The sequence below is a fragment of the Homalodisca vitripennis genome, chromosome 8, assembly GCF_021130785.1.
Source record: "Homalodisca vitripennis isolate AUS2020 chromosome 8, UT_GWSS_2.1, whole genome shotgun sequence".
NCBI classification, from domain to species: Eukaryota; Metazoa; Arthropoda; class Insecta; order Hemiptera; family Cicadellidae; genus Homalodisca; species Homalodisca vitripennis.
Window position 1 is genome coordinate 93,827,952 of NC_060214.1, and position 21,764 is coordinate 93,849,715.

The 21,764-nt window shown below is 33.7% G+C and overlaps 1 protein-coding gene across 1 annotated transcript; it reads right to left on the reverse strand.

Annotated features, from left to right (window-relative positions):
* Positions 1-20,255: 20,255 nt before the first annotated feature.
* LOC124368274 lies at positions 20,256-20,732 on the reverse strand. The gene has a single exon (XM_046825548.1). It carries the CDS (start codon positions 20,730-20,732, stop codon positions 20,256-20,258), a length of 477 nt encoding a protein of 158 aa, XP_046681504.1.
* Positions 20,733-21,764: the final 1,032 nt, after the last annotated feature.

Below are 21,764 nucleotides of genomic sequence, written 5' to 3' on the forward strand. Positions count from 1 at the left end.
TGTTCTTTGTTGGTTGATCTGTTTTATTCTGAACAAAAGGTCCTGATTGAGAAAGGTCTGCCCCTCGGGTTAGAAGCAATATTGCTGAACATGTTGTTTATAATGTACTTTCTACTTTTCCAATCTCAGCTTTATTAAAGGTTTTTGTCTATATAGTCAGTCAAGAGCGCGTCATATATGAAATGTCTATTTTACACAATGGCATCTTTCTAGTATTTATCAAACACTACTTAAGGACCAGATGCTATTATAGAAATATATTATTTCTATAGAATTGTGATTTAATGCTCTTAATAAGAACTCTTCTAATAACAGATGGCTAAGGTTACAGGAATAATTTCCATAGTAAGGGCTGATCGGATGTTTTGTAGACTTTTAAGTTATCGCATGAAATAAGTTAATTGGTTAAATTCGTATTTTATTTAGGGGGAATAGCATGTTGAAACTGACAAAATAAGTTTTTATATATATATATATTATTTCATAACATTGATATAATTTTGTGTCTTTAACTCTTTCTACAACCTCCTATTTTACATAATTAAGTTAGCATGGCTAACGATTGAATCTTTGCGCAATGAGAAGTCCTCTGTAAATTTCATGAAACATTGATTGTGTTCTTATGCAGTGAAAATTGGCTCTTATCACCTGAAAGTTTATTCTAGAATATTTAAATTTTAAAAATTAAGAAACTACTACAAATAGTTGTTTATAGATCAAATAAACAACTAATCATCATCTCACTACGTGGAGTACGCCACAACCATGTGGTGCGTAAACAGCCTTCGCTGAGGTTGCAGGTAAAATTTCAGATCAATAGATAATTTCATTTTGGTTGATAGCTTGCAAAAGCAAGAACATGTAATTAGTATATTTATTACACTCTTCTAAAGCATTTGACTGAGTGGGAAATGAAACATTGTTGCACCAGTTAGTAGAATGTGGCTTTCAGGGTCTGCCGCACCAATGGCTGGTTCTTATATCAAGGACTGAGAGAGTGCGTGTAGGTGTCGAAAGTCCATTCAAGCAAAGTTCAAAATAACTCTCAGAGTACCTCAGCGATCTATCCTTGGCTCTTTAATGTTCTTGGTCTACGTCTACACATAGAGTGGTGTTATCAAAATGTAAATTTAATTCAGTATTCTGAAGACACTTCACTAAAATTAGACTAAAATATTTTGTTAAGTTGAATTCATCCGTTCAGTACTCTACTTTGGAAACTAACAATTCAATATCCAATGTCACTGTTTTTGTTTTATGATGTGATCTTAGAAGCGACTTACTCGACATAAAGTCTGGGAATGAACCTTGATTCAGGGCGGACTCCTGAGGGGTGAAAATGTTGCTCTAGAGGTGCTTCAGGCATTTATGTTTTACGTAACCTATCCAATGATTGCACTCAAGACGTATTGGAGTTGGCTTATTACGACCTTATTCATCTACACTTGGCGTAAGGAATAAGAGTCTTGGGAGGGGAAGGGGGATGGGACTGTACGAAAAAAGATGAAACGGGTCTTTAGAGTAAAAAAACCGTTAGAGACATAGCAAAGTTTAATTTCAGAGCTTCACGCATAGATGCTCCGAGGGAACATGGGGTCCTGAGATAGATTGCCCAGCCTCTAAGTCTCCATATCTTAAATGTAATCATACATTGTCAAATAAAGTGAGATCCTGTACGAAGCAGGAAAGTACACCACTCCGAGACAAGGGACAGGGAAGACTACCAAGCCTAGAGTGACCGAATTACAGCTTCTGCACATCTGGCTGTATTTTTTGGTATTTGATTATACGAGGATTAATCATATGGCCTTCCTTATCGTCAGGTACTGACTTGTTACACATTGTTCTAAGTTTAATTAATGTTGTAATATTACTTACAAAAGTTTGATTCCTTAACTTGTAACACTTAATGTACCCGAATATAGACTTGTTAAATGTGTTTTTTCCTAATACGCTCTACTAGATTCTAGATGAAATTTGTTAAGTTGTAGTTTCGTGATGGAGGTTAGCAGAAGAGCTTAATTGCGTTAATGCTTAATTTAGAAATCAAAATGATGAATTGTTTTTTGGTTGAAAACGTCAGACAACAAGACAAACACTAAGAGTGCCACTCTTAAAAAACAACCAGTGTTCATAAGGTAGCTAACGCTGGTTTATGAAAGGGGTTGTTTGCGTTTAGTTCTAAGTGTAAACTTAGAAAAATGCGTTAATAATTATTGTTTTAAAATATTAATTTATTCTATCCTCCAACAAACCTAGTGCGGCCGATGCCTGTTTCCTTTTTTAAGGACATTTCTATATTGATTTAAAATCAATCACAATGATAGTATTTCAATGCTTCGATTTCAAATTATGTTTTATTTTTTGTATTTAAATAGACCAACGTTTATTGCTAAAACTATTAATAGCTTTTTAAGGAAGTTCTTGTGGTGTCTGATTATATCTCGTTTCTTCCGTTCGGAATATTGCCATTTTGCTGTACATTTGGTTTCTCCACCGTCACGACAAAACATGCACAGTGAATTGTCATTCACGTCACCGGTAGACGTTTAAAAGAAGGTTTGATTTGATGAGCGTTTGAAAAACCTATAAGTTGAGGGGCTGGAAAAGTTTTGTCTGTATGTTTGTTCGCACGATATCTGGAGAACAAACGGGCATTATATGTTTCATTTCTGAATACGTAACATCGCGTTTGATGATGGTGCATGTTACTACATTGGATTTGGCTGAGCGTTAGGGAACAATTTGACATTGATCTTTTGGATAAGAACGAGAAAATTATAGAAGAAATAAATTGATACAAACTGAATACACTCATAGCATATGTGACATAGTAATACAGGTAGTTTCACTATTGTGAGATGTTCGATTTTATATGGATTAACACTTTTAGGTAAAGTCCGGTCTGTGTGACCGGCAGGGGATATTTACAGTGATGGGTTGGGAGCACTGCCGCGGGCCGATCCCTCTCACCCCCCCAGTACATTCCCGCCTCTCCCCCTCCATGACGATAGACCGGTTTCCAGCTAGTTCGGCTTCAGCGCTTGACAGTAATAAACAATAGTGGAAAAGTTTCGCGGTCTCAGAGACCGATACTTTACGTACTTGTTTTTTTTGTTCCCGGGCTCTCATACCGTTCTTTACTGTAGTGTTCCTAAATAAATATTTATACTTGTTTAGTGTATTTGAAAAACCTTATATATTGTTGTTGATTTATTGATTTTTATGAACAATGGACGAACAAAAGCATAACAACACAACCATCAACGTCAAGTGGACGCCCGCAAAGGTCCGTAGTGAACACTAACCGTGGAAGTGCCAATCGTTATTGTGATAAAGATCAATCCACAAACAATGCCGTTTGGCAATCGTATAAGGAGTATGGTTTTCGAAGAATCTTCAGACAGTGACTTGGACTATGATGATGTCGATGATTCGGATGCGGATCCAGATTATGTTCTCTGCCTAATGATGACAACCCCGACAGCAGCGAAGAGGACTGTTCAGAAGTTAGTGATGATGAACTTGAACGTGAGAATGGCAATGTTTTAGGCCTGGACCAGCAGCGTAAGTTGCCTGCTTACGTTTTTGGTAGATTACGGAAAAATGAGGTAGGTCCTCCTTATTTTTGGTCCACTGCAGAGCCACCTCGGAACGTAAGAACTCCAGCCCGAAATATTATCAGAGGAGGTCTACCTGGCCTTACTGCTCATGCTAGACTGTGTACTGAACCTAAACCAAAAGCTGTATGGAACTTATTATTCGATAGTAGCATAGTTGGCCAGATTGTATCTTTTACAAACCAAAAACTGGCCTCAGTTAGAGGTTCCCTCGGACCTACAACAGAACAGTCTAACTACCGGGACACAAACGTCATAGAGATGAATGCCTATATAGGGTTGTTGCTTTTGTCCAGCATTACTAAAGCTAGTCATGAAAAAATGGAATCTCTGTTCTCAAAAGACGTAACAAATAGACCTATTTTCACTGCCACATTGTCTTTGATACGCTATAAAGTTTTGGACATCCTGTCTGCGTTTTGACGACGCTAACACAAGGGAGGAGCGCAAAGCTGCAGACAAGTCTGCTGCAATAGCACAGCTTTTTTCCACCCTTCTTTCAAACTTTCAGAGATCATACACCCTCTCAGAACATGTCACAATTGACGAGATTTTGGTTCCATTTAGGGGACGCTGTGGTTACAAGGTTTATATGCCAAAAAAACCGAAGAATTACGGAGTGAAAATAATGTGTTTGTGTGATGCTAAGACATCATACCTTTACAATGCATACATTTACACAGGGGTACGATCAGATGGTATAGGACTGACAGACCACCAACAAGACTTCTTGTTGAAACCTACACAGAGCGTTGTTCGATAATGCAAGCCAATTGAACGCACTAACAGAAAACGTTACTGCTGATAACTACTTCAGTTCAATTGAAACCGTTGACGAACTGAACAAAAGAGGACTGACTTATGTCGGTACCATGCAAAAAAAAAAAACAAACTGATCATTCCCGAGGAGTTCCTTCCAGACAGCACAAGACCTGTGCCTTAAACACTACTCTCGTTTCTTTTGTCCCCCCCCCAAAAAAAAAAAAAAAAAAAAAACAGAGTAGTTGTGTTGATATCCTCTATGCACCACACTGCAGAAATTGATTCGATAAATGGCAAACCAGAAATTGTTTCTTTCTACAATGAAACCAAGTGTGGTGTGGACTTAATGGATATGAAGTGCGCCATATACAGTTCCAATAGAAGAACTAGAAGATGGTCTCTTGCAGTTTTTTATCGAATGTTGGGTGTGTGCAGCGTAAACTCCTACATTATGTTTTTGAGCTACCGAAATAACCCTTTGATTAACAGATTTGAGTTTGTGAGGCAGTTGGCCTTGAGTCTTATCATACCGCATTTGCAATCACGCCTCACAGTCCCCACGCTTCCACGGGACTTGAAAGAAGCCATAAAAAAGATCCTCCCACAGGAAAACGAGGAAGCAGTCATGCAAGATGATGTAGTTCCCAACGACAAACTTCCAAAACGGAAAACCTGCAGCACCTGTCCGTATGAAAAAAAGAAAGACTGGATACCAATGCACCAAGTGCATCAAACCGGTGTGCCTCGAGTGTAGCCGAAAGGTTTGCCTTGCCTGTGCACCAGAATGCGTCTAAAGAAGACTCGTGAGAGACAGCTCCAATTCCCCCTTGTTATTCAATATACCAAGTATAGTCATTATTCATAATGTGTTTATTATTGAAGCTTTCCTTTCTCTAAATACTCTACTTATGAATTATATTAGTCTTATACTCAATAAATACATGTTATAAAAATTGTGTAGTCTTTATTATATGAAAACCAAAGTACAATATAGGTTATAGAATTGTAAAACTACTATTTATGTAAAAAGTATACAATAAAAACATTGGCGGTCTCTGAGACCGGAACTTTACCTTAACGTAAAAATTTTTGCCTTTACCTATAAGTGTTAAAATTACGCATGTCAATCCATGGGATTTTGTTGAATTCCATTGAAGCTTATCTTTTAGTTGGTTGGGTTAATTTCCCTTACTTATTCTGCTGTGGTATGTATGAATTCCTTTTCTGTTTGGTACACTAGCTGTAGATCAGATATACAGTTAAAAATTTTCTGCGTGCCTCAGCCTTAGCTAAGGTCAATACGTGACTCGTGTTGTGGCATACTAGTATCTTTTAGTATAGTAATAATTGTAAGGCCGTGATAACAACAGTGGCTGTGGACTAACCCAGAGTTTGTTTGACTAATTGTTCGCCATTGAAGATCTATGCCTAAATCCGACTGGTGTAAAAAATATATAACCTCTGATTTGATATTTGGGAATGATATATAATCAAAAATAGTATAAAAAAGTGATACATAACATTTGGGAGTGATTTGATATATAACCTATATTTGGGAGTACCGATGGCCGAGTGGTCTAAGTCGTTCGACTTTGAGTCTGAGTTATAGATAGCGCAGGTTCAAATCCTGTCTGTGACCGTTGAACTTTTTATCAGTACCATCGACCTCATACTGTATCGACTCTCCCCCTTATTCTGTTTGATAAGATCCTCGCACAGGCCAGTGGCTTTGAGGACGGACATAATAAGGCTTAAAAGTGCATCGGATCGGACGATATCACTTAGTAAAGGAATTCCTAGAATAGTTTATACATCATGAAGAATAAAGCATCGGATAAGAAGCATTTTTAAGCCGATTTGAACACAGAAGTACGAAAGTAAGTATAATACCATCGCATGTTTTGAGTAGAGTCAATTTGGACGGAGTATATTTTTCACAGATAAATACAACATTTATTTTATGGTTCGCCTTAACAAAATATTTTGTAATAGCTTATGGGATTCACGATTTAAATAGCAGATATCTAGAGAAGTTTGATAATGTTCATGTAATATTTACTTAAAATACAAAGTTTGAGCGTAATTTAACAACTATAAAAAGAGAAGAAATTATTTAGTCGATCATAGAATATTGTACAGTTGACGATTAAATTTAAATATAAATCACACATAAAATTTGTTTTTTGATAGGAGTTTTCAGCAATACAAGTGTGCTCCAATAATGTTATTAATAGTCTTAGCATTTATAACGTTGTGAGAGTCGTAACACGTAGACTCGAATCTTACGTGCCTGCTGTAGTAATCATGTACATCCATCTGTGGTGACCGTATACATGTTAAACCATAGTAATCTCTGTGTTTACTATTATTCCACCAGCTGCTAATTTAATATCCTAATACAACACACACACCTGATGTAATGTTCATACACATGCTGAACCATAGTAATCCCTCTGTTTACTGTTATGCCAGCAGTTGTTATTGCAATATCTTCATACAGCAAACCAAATCTCTGTTATAATGTTCGTATACATGTTGAACCCAAGTAACATTCTTTTAACTGTTATAGTAGCAGCTGCTGTTGTAACATCCAGATACTATACACACATCTCTGTTTAAATGTTCGTACACATGTTGGAGATAGCAATAATTCTTTTTACGGTTATGTCTGCAGCTGCTATTGTAATATCATGACACTATCCCACATCTGTGTTGTAATGCTCGTATACATGCTGCTCCTAATGATCGTATATATCTTGCTGTGTCGTGTAGAAGATTATTCTTTAAATAAGTGAGCGTCAGCTAGAAGTTCTGTCGATTTTGATTCAACCCTCATTTTTATTGAAATGTTTATATTTACATCAATGATCTAATTGTATTACATTTACATCGTTTTCTGCATTGTGCTGATGTCACCTTCCTCATATGCTTTTCATATAGTAAAAATATTGTACATTTCAAGATAAATAGACTTAATTAGTAGCTGGTTAGTGTTGTTGATTGGCTAAAACAAATTCACTGCAATAGGGAAATATATAAATGATCAAAAGCGTAACATTAATTCAAACTAAGCACTCAGTCTACCACCCCAAAAATTATAATTAATTAAATTACAATTTTGATGCTTTAATCACGCCAATGAATGGTTATTCTGTACACGAGTAAAATTTTCAATAACTGTATTATACAGATTAATCGATCACTGGTCGTAACGAGGAACTAATTATTTTCCAATAGATTCTTTTGGTCAGCTCACTATGTGTGCGTTAGTTTGTCGAATAAGTGTTGTTTTCTGCAATGAAGTAACACCGACAACCAACATAGCTGATCTTTGCTGTTGGTCAACAGTATAATATATGTATTACAACCTACTCCTGTGGCAAATATATCGATTTACATAACAAATGCGAGCCATTCATTGGCTTAGCGCTATCGAGCCTATCACTCGGGGTGTGGCCAAATATATCTCCTGTCTGTCTGTCTGTCTGTCTACCAACCTTCGCAGGAGATCTCGAGAACAAATTAAGTTATAGACTTCGCATTATGCATGGCCTTTATTGTTTTTTTTTGTTAATATCTAGTTCATTGACGTTGTATATATATAAAAATGATTTGGCTGAGCATTAGTCAATCCTGTTACTTATGGGAATATCTCGACATCGGATTGAGTTATGGTGTGAAATTTGGATGAAACTCCATTAGCAATATTGAGTTTGATGATAGTGTATACATTTCCATGAGTTTGACTGAGTGAAAAAAAATATGTTACTGAGAGGAAATGAATAGAGATATGAAATTCAAATGAGGATGTAACTTCATATCTATTTACCCAAAATTAAGTTTGATAATGGTGAATGTCCCGTCAGTGCATTTTCGTCATTTAGCCAGGGCATCGCCCCTGATACGTACATTGCCTTTAAACACTGGTTGGGGGGAGGGGGGCAAAGCAGACCTTCTGGCATGATTACAAGTAGCCATAAATAACCTATTCGGTGTTTGTTCCGTCAAGGCAGCTTATCGAACAGTGTCGGTAAGATAAAGTCCATTGTCTCGAAACGTAGCTACGCCTATTACGCGGCGCACGGTCTGGCGTACTTCTACCTGGTTTTATCAGAACCCAATGATTACGCTAACCCAATGTGAAACCCAAACTTTTAAAACATTGACTGAGATAAATTTTTTTCGAAGTTAGCAAGGTCAAAGATGATGTCAGTTTTTAGATTTCAGATTATAAACTATGCAAACTATGACCATATGAGTTACGTAGATTAATCTTGTATATAAATTTTAATCGTTTTAATTATTAATGCCGATATATGTAATACATTGTAATACTGTGTTTAAACCCATTGGATTGAGAAATCAGGATAAACATCGGAAAATGATTTGATGAGCACACTATCTTTTCTGCTTTTGTGAAATTTCTTTTATATTTTTGTTAGAAAAAGGAGAGAGGCCAATCCCATATTAAGCCTTATACTGTGCGTCCTCGTGGGCCACTGGCCTGTGCGAGGATATTGTGAAACAGAATAAGGGGAAAAGTCGATACAGTGCAAGATCGATGATATTGATAAAAAGTGTAACGCTAACAAACAAGATTTGAACCTGCGCTATCTCTAACTCAGACCCAAAGTCAATGCCATACCTAGATCACACGGCCATCGCCATATTAGATTTCTTGCTCTATAACTCGATTTCATATGTGTAAATGCAGACAGCGTATAAATATTGTAAATTTTGTTAATTAACTCCATTTATATCGGCTTAACTAAGTTTATTGATAAATTATGAAATATAATTTCAATTCTCAAAAATTTCATTGATAGGATAGTTTATTATAGATGATTCAAACTGTAATGTAAGTCACTGTTTATATTGCTTAATGTTTAGTATATAGTATCTTATGTACTGGCATTAGAAATAAACTACAGTTAAACAAGAGTATTCAAATCTGAGATAGAACACTGCTCTAACATTGCAGTCCCTTATATAGGCTACTCGACCAGTGGTAAGCCAGGAAAGCAAAACTTTGTAAGCCAAAGCTTTCAGTCGAGGCTTGAGTCAACAGCTTTAGCTAATATGGGATTAGAGTGTGATACCCAGTAAGTAAAATCTGACGTCCTTCCATTGTCAATATCATGAATCGTTACTTTGTTGTGTATACGATACGCGTATATAGTAACTTTTTAAGTTAATTTATATATATATGTCCTATATATATATTCCTATATATATATATATATATATATATATATATATATATATATATATATATATATATAGGACATTGAAAAATAAAATCGAAATTTGACAAATGCCCAAAAACGCTTAATATTCCGCCTGTTATTTTTATTCTTTAACGGTTGAGATAGATGTTCAAATATGGTACACTAAACAAGTTATAACATAAGTTTTAACAGTTATAAAAAATAAGACTTTTCCTTATTATATAATACAAATTACGGTGGTTCAAAACCTCAGAAGTTTTTAATAAATAAAATCAAGGTAACTATAAATGTGACAAATTTCTTGAAAAAGAAAGAACATGTCAAATCCGTACGATTTAATAATGATTAAATGCTAATCAATCAAGGTGTGTAATCACTAATGCGTAATCAACGTAATGTTACAGTTACAAGGATTAAAATTTGGAACGTAAATTAATTACATGAATAAACAAAGTAATGTTTAAAGTTTAAAACATATGTTGGTAAGATAAGTTATTATAAAACAGTGCTTAATATTATATTTATTTATGTATGTGTTAACTGAAATAATCTTGTTTGTTATGTCATGCTTTGTGTTGTAGGTGCATTTTAACAAACATGCATTAACATACGTTCACTAAGTTTTTACATATATGTTTGACGTTTTTGTCATTAAATGCATACTCAGAGGTACAGTTAAGTGCACTGCGATGTTCATCTGGATTACACTGTTCGGCTACCGAACTGTTTTGTAGTCATATTTTGTGTCTATGATCTCGAAAGCGTGGGAAGTTTTCGACTTCGTCTTCGACATTGTTTGAACCTCTTCAGACGGTACTGGACTCCAGGTTCAAGTCTGTGACTGTCCTATTAAGACGGAGGACAAGCAGAGCTAAATTCAAGATTCACATTGAACCATAGCTAGTTCAGAACGGATATACAGTGTTCAGGCGTTTTATAGGTAAATACAAAAATATACGTCTATCTTGTAGATATTGCGTTGAAACGCCTTGTTTGGAAACAAATGCTCAAGTTTAAGACTAACAAAAACTAGAATTGAATCAAATTAACGTATAGATTGTAATTGAATTTGGAAATAAAAACGACATATACCACAAATAATATGTTTACTCCTCCTCTGAACAATAGCCCGTGTACCTGGTCTTCTAAATCAACACTGTTTATTGTTCAGTATTGTACTGTTCCATTGTTAAGGTACACAAAGACTCTTTAGTTCCCAGCAAGACTGATAGGGTGCTCTGACAACAATAACTTGACAGCCACAGATTCGGTTTATGTTTTCCTGAAAATTATCATTGTTGTCCCTGATTATTAAAAAAAGTCTATTACGGCTACTGCTTGGTAAAGATAGAATAAACTTATTTTGTAACTTCTATTCAACACAAATTACTATTCCCGGATCAATTTCCAATACCTATATACGATTTTAAGTATATACCCAACACAAGTTTTAATTTCGGCCCCCATATCTAAATAAGAGATTTTAAGGTGGCATATGTTCAAATTTAGAAGGTAAAACTGAAATGATTTGTATAATTATGGACCTTTTGAAGGGCAACGTATTTTGTTCCTAAATAATTTATTATATCATGTGTAGCGTCTAGATGGGATTAATAAAACAGTCTGAAACTACAGTAACAGGTGTTATAAGAGTATATATGATTACTGCTGTCGTTTATTAATAGCGACAAACGAACTTTTGCAAGGGAAAAACACTTACACGTATATCGGAGAAGATCGTTCTACAACTTCATTTAATAAGATGTTTCAATATGATGGACGTTAAAATCTGTGCAAATTACTCAGCTACTGTTCAACATTGGCAAATGTTTAAAACTATTAAGCAAATTCAGGAATTGCTATTCCTATATTGCTATATCTCTTAAGGTTTAAAGAGATGTGATGTGTCTAAGATTTTGAGAAGTACGTGATAACGTAGCAGGAATATGATTGAGCATACTCGCTATTTTAAACTCTTTTTAGGAATGATTTTGTAGTAATCTATGAGAGACATCCATTAAATTGAAAGTCTCAGTATTGAGACCATTTTAAACAATGTATAAAACTTTCTTTCTGGGTAGTTGACAATTGATTTAGAACTATGTTAAATGTAGAGCTTTTTTAAATCCATGTGAAATTTCATGGAAACTAAGATTAAGATAACGGCGTGTAGATAAATGCAGTAGTTTGCATATATATGAAAGAAATATATTATTAAACCTTAGAGGGGGGGGGGGTAATAACATTTTTTTAAATACAGTTTTCACGCTTGTATTGTGTACACGTGTAATTTATATTTCAGGGAATTTCCAGATTTTAGATCACCTCATACTCGTTGGAACGAATTCAACCCTTAAGTGAAAACAATAAAAATAATTGTTGTTGACGTTTATTCTGGAAATACTGGTACTAGAATAAATACCATTCTTTTTAAACTGTTGTTTTAGTTAGTATTTAACTCTGACATAACAACTGATCGTATAGAGTAACATGCAAATCGTTGCTGAAAGGATTGGAGACCTTTCCATCAATCATGGAATATTTAGTTTTCCATTAACAGGTGATTATGTGCGGTTTTTTAAAATCTCATTTAAGCATCAGTGTAAGCTATGTCGGCTTCTAAGTGCACTGGTTTTTTATTAAAGTACAAAGTACATGATTGGACCTACCCGGGATTTGAACCCGTGATCTCTCGGTTAGGTCACTGTGTTATAGAGTAGGAAAAATCTCCGAACATCAGCAGAAATCATGTCAGCTGCTTTCACATATGAAAAGAACATTCGTGGATATTTCAAAAGCTAGAAGGAACTTGGGTTTTGTGAAGGGTGGATCCACATTTGATGTATGGAGGGAGGAGTTTGGATATAGATATTATTTCAAATGCAACAAGTTATTTTGGACTTTAATATAACACAAATAAACATTTATTAATAATTGTATTAAAACTGATAGTTTAGTTTATCCAACTAGGTTATTTTTCCGCTGGTGACATAACAGTAAACAGAGGGATTACTGTCAAACCCACTATAGTTCAGTATGTATGCAAGCATTATAACAGAGATGTATGTGTTGTAGGAAGATATTACAATAGCAGCTGGTGACATAACAGTAAACAGAGGGATTACTGTGAAAACCACTATAGTTCGGTATGTATGCAAGCATTATAACAGAGATGTAGGTGTAGTAGGAAGATATTACAATAGCAGCTGGTGACATAACAGTAAAACAGAGGGATTACTGTGAAAACCACTATAGTTCGGTATGTATGCAAGCATTATAACAGAGATGTAGGTGTTGTAGGAAGATATTACAATAGCAGCTGGTGACATAACAGTAAACAGAGGGATTACTGTCAAACCCACTATAGTTCAGTATGTATGCAAGCATTATAACTGAGAGAGAGAGATGTATGTGTTGTAGGAAGATATTTACAATAGCAGCTGGTGACATAACAGTAAACAGAGGGATTACTGTCAAACCCACTATAGTTCAGTATGTATGCAAGCACTATAACATAGATGTAGGTGTTGTAGGAAGATATTACAATAGCAGCTGGTGATATAACAGTAAACAGAGGGATTACTGTCAAACCCACTATAGTTCAGTATGTATGCAAGCATTACAACAGAGATGTATGTGTTGTAGGAAGATATTACAATAGCAGCTGGTGACATAACAGTAAACAGTGGGATTACTGTCAAACCAAAACTATAGTTCAGTATGTATGCAAGCATTATAACAGAGATGTATGTGTTGTAGGAAGATATTACAATAGCAGCTGGTGACATAACAGTAAACAGAGGGATTACTGTGAAACCCACTATAGTTCAGTATGTATGCAAGCATTATAACAGATATGTAGGTGTTGTAGGAAGATATTACAATAGCAGCTGGTGACATAACAGTAAACAGAGGGATTACTGTGAAACCCACTATAGTTCAGTATGTATGCAAGCATTATAACAGAGATGTATGTGTTGTAGGAAGATATTACAATAGCAGCTGGTGACATAACAGTAAACAGAGGGATTACTGTGAAACCCACTATAGTTCAGTATGTATGCAAGCATTATAAACAGATATGTAGGTGTTGTAGGAAGATATTACAATAGCAGCTGGTGACATAACAGTAAACAGAGGGATTACTGTGAAACCCACTATAGTTCAGTATGTATGCAAGCATTATAACAGAGATGTATGTGTTGTAGGAAGATATTACAATAGCAGCTGGTGACATAACAGTAAACAGAGGGATTACTGTGAAACCCACTATAGTTCAGTATGTATGCAAGCATTATAACAGATATGTAGGTGTTGTAGGAAGATATTACAATAGCAGCTGGTGACAAGTCTATAATACGAGAATGATATTTTTCTCTCATAAAAAATGTTCTTTTTATAAAGGTTTTAGGGGGTGGAATCATGAGCTCTTTATACCCACCATTTCCATGTAGTCCATTTCCATTTTTCCATAGTTTTGTGCGTTCCAGACCACAAATGGAATCATGTTTTGAAAACCATCGTGAGTTAGCAATTGTTGTCTAGAATATGCTACAGATAGTTTACAACCAAGACAACCAGTATTTTCCATTCATATTTGGTCTAAAAGTTTCCTGAACTGGTTTAGAATTATTGCAAGAAACGGGCTTTGTTTTCTATACTTCAGATCATCCTATTATTGTATATTTCATTGTTATTTATTGCTTCATGGATACGAGTTTTAACGTAAAATTATAGGTATGCGGATTTCAGGGACGTTTGTTGGATATTAGGTGATTATTATGTGATATAACCGTTTGTAAGCCTCCAATTTTGAGTAATAACCCTTTAATTAAATGTTTAGTACCGCTGGAATATATAATTTAGAATTTATCCTTGGCTTCTATTTATGGTAGGCCAGCACGTAGCGCTTAGATGAGGTTGAATGGAGAATCTTAAATCCATTTCATTCAATAGTTTACTCATGGTACTATGTTACATGTTAAAATGCCATATGATTGCACTCAGTTTATTTAAAAAAATTTATTCATTCTACGATTTTACAGTTTCCGTAAGACAGGATTAAAGATATTCGCAAATTTTCATCCAAATCCCAAACTATAAGCAATTATACGGGTCATCATCGAACTTGATGTTTGTTTTATAAAAATGAAACTTTATGTAAAATTTGAAAGCTATAATTCAGGCAAAACAGATGGAACTGAAATTTTTCAGCCTCTCGAATGCTAGGCTTTACCGACGTTCAACACAACATAATCGAAAAAATAATCATTTGTGCGTTAATTAATTTAAATAGAATTTGGTACAGTTAGTACATGTAAAATAAAATGATAAAACTTGGAATTTGCTTTATTGTACTATGATTGGATGGATATAAATAATACATTGATTAAATAAATTTTATATTGCACCTTTGAAGCTTTTATATTTTTATAGTATGATAAAATTTAATCCTTATTTAAATAAAGAAAAATAAACAAACAAAGTGTTGTTGGCCTTTCGTATAATTAATACCAAGTTTAATCTCAAATAACAATAGTAGTTGGTTAGCAAGTTTCAGTTGTATTTTACCGTATAACGTTTGCTTTCAGCAAAAGTATGCTTTCAAACATTAATGCTTTAATTGCTAGTTCCTGGTTTATACCCGGTGAAATGTTTTTTATAGAATTGTTGGTTCGCATGAATAATTTTATATCGTTTAAGAGAAATTTAAAGCATTAGTTTTTAATTTTGTGGTTATTCTATTCTAGAAAAAATATTATTTTATAACATCAAACATAAAACAAGCAGCCTTTAATTAGATGAATATTTAATGTGGAAAAATTAAATGATTCCACAGAGAACGAGAAGGGTCATCAATTGTGAAGCAGAGCCAAGCACTGCTTGCGGAAGAAAAGAGGTGTTTTGAGCAATCATTGTTATAACGTTTCTCTTTATTAAGAGTACAAGACAGATCCTTAAAATTGTGTACTTACCTGTCCGTCAAGCTATATGTCCGTCTGACCATCCGTCTGTCTGTGTGTACGATAACTCTCGATATAAAGGTCCAGAAGACTTGCATCTTAGTACTTAGGTTATGTTCAGCACAAGTAACAGCTTTATTGATTTTAGGGTCGAAAGGTCAAAAGTATTGATTTTAGGGTCGACAGGTCAAAGGGCTAGTCGTCAGTCTGTCTGTCCGTCTGAGTATTAATTTTTGATAGGAAGACCCTAAAGACTTGAAATTTGATATATAAGTTCCTCATGGTCCAAAGAAAAACTCTACTGATTTCTTATGTTTTATATATATATATATATATATATATATATATAAATAAATATAAATATTTAATGTGAAGTACAGCATGTATTCTATTATATTTATAAAATCAAACCATTCATAATAATGCAATACAGCTGCAATTAAAATAGAAGATATAAACAGTTTTCAGCTCCACATATATTATTAAATAATAGTTAATATATATTTATTTACTTCTGTTTGTATTATTTTCTTTTATATTTTATACAATTTATGTGCCTAAAGACGGTTTTTACCGAAATATAGTGCAAATGACAAAAAAAAAAAAAAAACAATTTTATTTGTACAGCCATTTACTAACAGTAATATATAACTATTAATATATATATATATATATATATATATATATATATATATATATATATATATAAACTATTTATTCTTAATTATTTATTTTTTAGATTTTCTTATATAGCTTCACTTCTAAAGTAGGGTCTACAGGGGATAAAAACTTAACTGCATGATAAAAACGACTATTTAAAAATTTTATTTTATTTTTTTTATTTTTTAAATTTAAAAAAGAGCTTTGAATTAGAGACAACAGTATTATTAGCTGGGAGGAAATATTTATAATTAAAATAATTTTTACGGTTTTTACACGATCCTCTCCTGTTATTGAGAAGACAGCACATGTAGAAGTTTAATATGAAAGCAATACAAGTATTACTGATAGTTTGTAAACTGACTTTATAATCAACAAATCACGTTATTATTTTAGCAATATCCATCAAGCTGCTGCACCCTGATCGCATATTGATTAGTTGTCAACTTAATCACCTTTCTAATTGCTCGTGTTGTGTTTATAACTGGTAATTATAATTTAATACATGTATAATAGTCCACTATTCCAGGCTATTCCCTGTATAGGTTTATTTAAATGTCCCTTCTAGCACACTCAGATGAAAGGTTGATTTCGAAAACGGTATTTTTATGTGTTATGTTCTGAGAGGCAAATAGTTCAACATTAAAGAAGATTTTAATGGTTGACTGTTAATATATAAAAGCATTACAATTAATATCTTGAAAGCTGACAATTCATATTAAATAACATATTCCCACCCAGTAATAAAATAAAATTATATCCGCTTATATTCTTGGATTGGGAAAGAAATAAATTCATTTGAAGAAGAAAACAGTTTTCATTTTAGCCGAAACCTCTCATTCACCATATACTGTCCAAGGTTTCCGTTGATGAAAAATCTGTATTTGTGTCACAAGATAGTAAGTTTAATTACCAAATTTCGAGTTAATGCAGCTCCTTTAAAATTGTGCATAGAGATAAAAATCTATTGTAGAAGTGTACGGGAAGTTTGTTTGGTTAGTAACGTCGATTTTTAGTATGCGTATTTAATGCAATCTTTATTTTGAAACATATTTACTCAAGTTAAAGCTTTTGGGTTTAATCCCAGTCTTAACTTTGCTGAAGGGGGTGTCCTAAATATTCTCTAAATGCGACCTCACTTGGTCCCGGTTAATCTTCTTAAAGAGACCTAAAAGTTTAGATCCGTTCCAAAACATAAGAGACAGAAGAGGTACTTTTAAATATTGTATAGAGATCCGTTTCTCAAAATCCCTTTCTATATTTCTTTTATTAGTGTAACTGCACTTAAAAATCTAATTTAAAAATTAATTAATTATATCCATTAGAGTAGATAGACATGAGAATAGTTTCTCTAATCATTTTAAAATATGTTTATTAATTAGCAGTTCTTCAATTTGGACTTAAAATAATAATCCTTGTACTTGCCAGATATTTAGATTTAATTCCCAAAAGCTTACACAACCACTTTTATTGTACAAGTTTTCTTCCTTCCAATAAAATAAAACTAAATGAAAGTCAACTTGTTGCTTCAAAAATGAAATCGAACTAAAAATTTGACTTTCTTATAAAACTCCAATAAAATAAAGATTATGGTTTAATTCAAAATAAAATGTACTTTTCTTTATTATAAACGATGATAAATAAAACAACTAAAAACTTCCTGGAAACTTTGTACCACTTGCGTTATGACCTGTTTCTGTTGATACAGTCTCAAAGTTCAAACTGTAGTTTAACTATTTTTCACCCAACAATATTTGTTTAAAACGCTTTTATATTAACGTATAAAAAAATGATTTCTGACTGTTGAATACTAAATGGTTATTAAAGATAACTTCAAAATAATATTAAAATGGAAAAATTTACTCTGAACTATACTTGCAACGACATGCACTCTCTTGAAAACTTGCGATAATTATAAAGTGAATTAAAATCTTCTTATTTACGTTTTTGTATATTTATAAAATCCGCAAAATCCCTTGCAGATGGGTAAAGAAACTGTGCGTAAAAGGGATAGGTAGAGACACACACCACTAACTCAATTAACCGTAAAATAACCCTCCAAAAAGACTGAATCGCGTATCGCAGCTATTTATACCTACTCTTCCAGTAAACCACCTAACTAATAACCTAGCGTTTGATTGGCTTCCAACTAACCAATCACAAGGTCAAAGAGAACAAAGTAATCGTCAAACTACCCCTATTGTAATCACGGTAAAAAAATACTAACAGGAAACAATGCTAACTCACTGTATCATCTTAGATCCGCAGACCCCTTCTTAAGAAATTACATAATTACATTTACCCATACTTTGACATCGCTATGGGCTACAGCGCTGGTGGAAGTTACAGCAACTGTCTTGTATCGAATCTGGCACAATACTTGACAATAAAACAAGGTGCTCCGATGCTCTCAATTTTAAAAGTGAATTATGTGATTGCACTCTTTGTGTTAAATTGTTAAAACCCATTTGTTTAAAAGGAGCTCATATTTCTGCTTACCTACCACTTCTTTTACAGTAATAAAACAAAAACAAGTGTAAAAGAAGAACAAAACATGCATGCTGGATACAATGATTCTAATTTACTAAGTTAAACTTATTTTATTCATATTTTAAAAAGAAAACTATGTAAACTAATATTTGGAATAAACCTATAAGTACAAACATACAAATAACAATACGTAATTGTTGTACATTTAAAATACATACTTACATACGTCATATATGTAACATTTCATTGCTCACTTGTTGTAAACGTTTCTTAAATCATATATGCCTTGCTATAGAATGTTAAAAACATTTGTTACGTGCACATATTTGTATAAGGAACAAACGGAACAAACATAAAAATTTGAATTACGGATATAAACTCTTTCTCGGGTGGATAAAACGGTTCGCCCAGGATAGTGTTTTGTATTGTAAAACAAACATTATCGTATAATGTATGTGTATTGTACGATCATTGCCCAATAATATATCCACTGTAATAGCAAAAGAATTACGTAACAGAGACAAAACACTAATTTCAATGTTCAATTGGTAATGACATTATTACATTACCCAAGTTCTAAAAATAACAAGGAAGGAGTGCGCCGCACAATGTGTTGCGTATTTCATTCCTATTCATATTAGTTACAGTTAAGTACACAATTAAATATAATTAATCTATTTTTAGACAGAATAAATAGCCCATAAACGTATACTAAAGGAAATTGATATTTCTATTTTCCCTTATCGAAATGGGAAAATAGAAAGCCTATGATAAGTAATAGGGTATCATAAAATAAAATAATAATTCCATTTATTAAAAAAGGTAGGTTTAGTGATATTTATATTAAGGGGAGCCATTTAAAATCGTCCGTATAATAAACCTTAAAGCATTACAGACTTACTTTAACTACAAAACAATTATTAAAATGTTATATTTAAGTTAGTATATAAAATTGGAAACAAATCATGAATGGGAATTTATATCTTCTTTACATTTTCAATACTGTTCTGAAACTACACTAAGAGATATCACCTTCATTATTGACCTATCCATTTGGTACATCTGGTCTGCAAATTTATTTACATTCCAACGGCAATACACTAATTTACACTTTACAACAAGTTGATGGCACATGTTAAGAAGAAAAAAAAAAACAGCAAAAAACTTAACGAGTAACAAACAATTGGATATAAACAATAGCTATGCTACAAGATGCTTAACTGTCAATGCAATGCTTTACAAACTAAATCTGACATTGATACTTAAATACTTACTCAATGAAGATATCCGACAACTCTGCCACAAATGCCAATAATACGGTGACTAGAAAGTACTACGAATCAGTTAACAAAGATAACAAAAAAGAACAAAAACAATGGACTTAATAATAACCATAACAAAACAAAAATAAACAGAGCAATGAATAACAAACGAATAAATAACAACACTATAGAATAACAAAACGATAAAGAATGTGATTAATAACAAAACAAAAAATGCCTTAAGACTATGATTATGACTATAAAAGATGACTAATGCAGGTCTGGGCTGGAGTCCGCAGCAATGCGTTTGATGGCTCGAAGGGATGTGGAGAAAAAATCCACAGACGAGCAAATGTCGTTGCCAAGTCGCATCAATCGTGGGATGGGGCTATGTCGGAGGTAGTTCCTGGCGGCATGACTCAGCTCGAACAAATGCTGCTGCCTTGGCCCTGTAGGGATGCGGAACCGGATCATCTCAAGTAGGCTGGAGCAATTGATCTGGCAGTTTATGAGCCTGGACAGGAAGGAGATATCAGCAACTCTTCGTCTGCACTCCAGACTCCGAAGACCATACGCAACCGACAGCTCGTCCACTGAGACGTCAAAGTATCTCATACCAGAGCGGTATCCTAGAAATCGCACAAAGTGTCTCTGCACTGACTGGAGCTGTTTGATATGTCCATGTTGGTATGGGGACCAGACCACAGAATAATACTCCAGCAGCGGGCTAGCAAGTGTCCTGAACATAAGGGCAGCAGCGCCAGTACTTTAACCCGTCATTTGGAAGTCATTTCATGATTGCGTCATTATTCAGTATTTCTAGTTTCAGTTGATAATTGGCGCAAATGTAGTTTAGTTGCTTAATTTATTTCAACTACTGCATTTTCAAATTAATCAACTCCTTCTATACATTTATCATGTTGCTGAATAAATGCATCTCGTACATTACTTAGAAATCGTACTTATTGGCCACATTATTTGGTATTATTGTGAAAAAAAATTATTACATACGAAACTGTTATAAAAAAAGAATACTGAGCAGTACATACTTTTAAAATTATTATTAGTCAAATAACATTTTTGCGTTTTTCCTGATGTAATTTTTGTCTGTCTCTCTGCCCACACGATATATGGAAAACAAACTGACCTATAGACTTGGAATATTATGCATGAAACTTTTTTTATATGAGGAACCCTAAGTTCGAATATGGCGTACCTCCATAGGATTTTGCTGTGCGCTAGTGAAAATTTTTACATTGGTCTATGGGTAACCATTTTAGCAACGAAAAAAACAGCAGAATAAATTAATCTGTAAACAAATCCAATATACTCACAAGAGGTTTAAACATGTGACACATTATGTACACATTTAGCTCAGCTATTCTAACATATCCAGCATGACTTTATGTAAATGTATCATGTAGCAAGATATGTGAGAAGAATGTCATTTGTAGACTTGAAATTTTGCATGAAAACACACTTTTCTTCAAAGGAAGGAATGAGTTCTATGTTGTAGATGTTCAGCCATGGAATTTGGTTGAGCGTCATTGGCGCCTCACTCAGAATTTATATTTTGTTTTCCGGAGGATGTAAAACTAGCTTTGGTGTATGATTGTTTCATCGTTATATATGTCAATAATGTAACGAGGTAAATACGTCAAATTTATGTCAAATATTACGCTAGAAATCTTTCATTGAACCTCAGCGTAGCCTGTTGCGCAACATGTAATGTAGCGTTACTCCTACCTTGTTGGTATAAATATATCCTGCTTTAACATT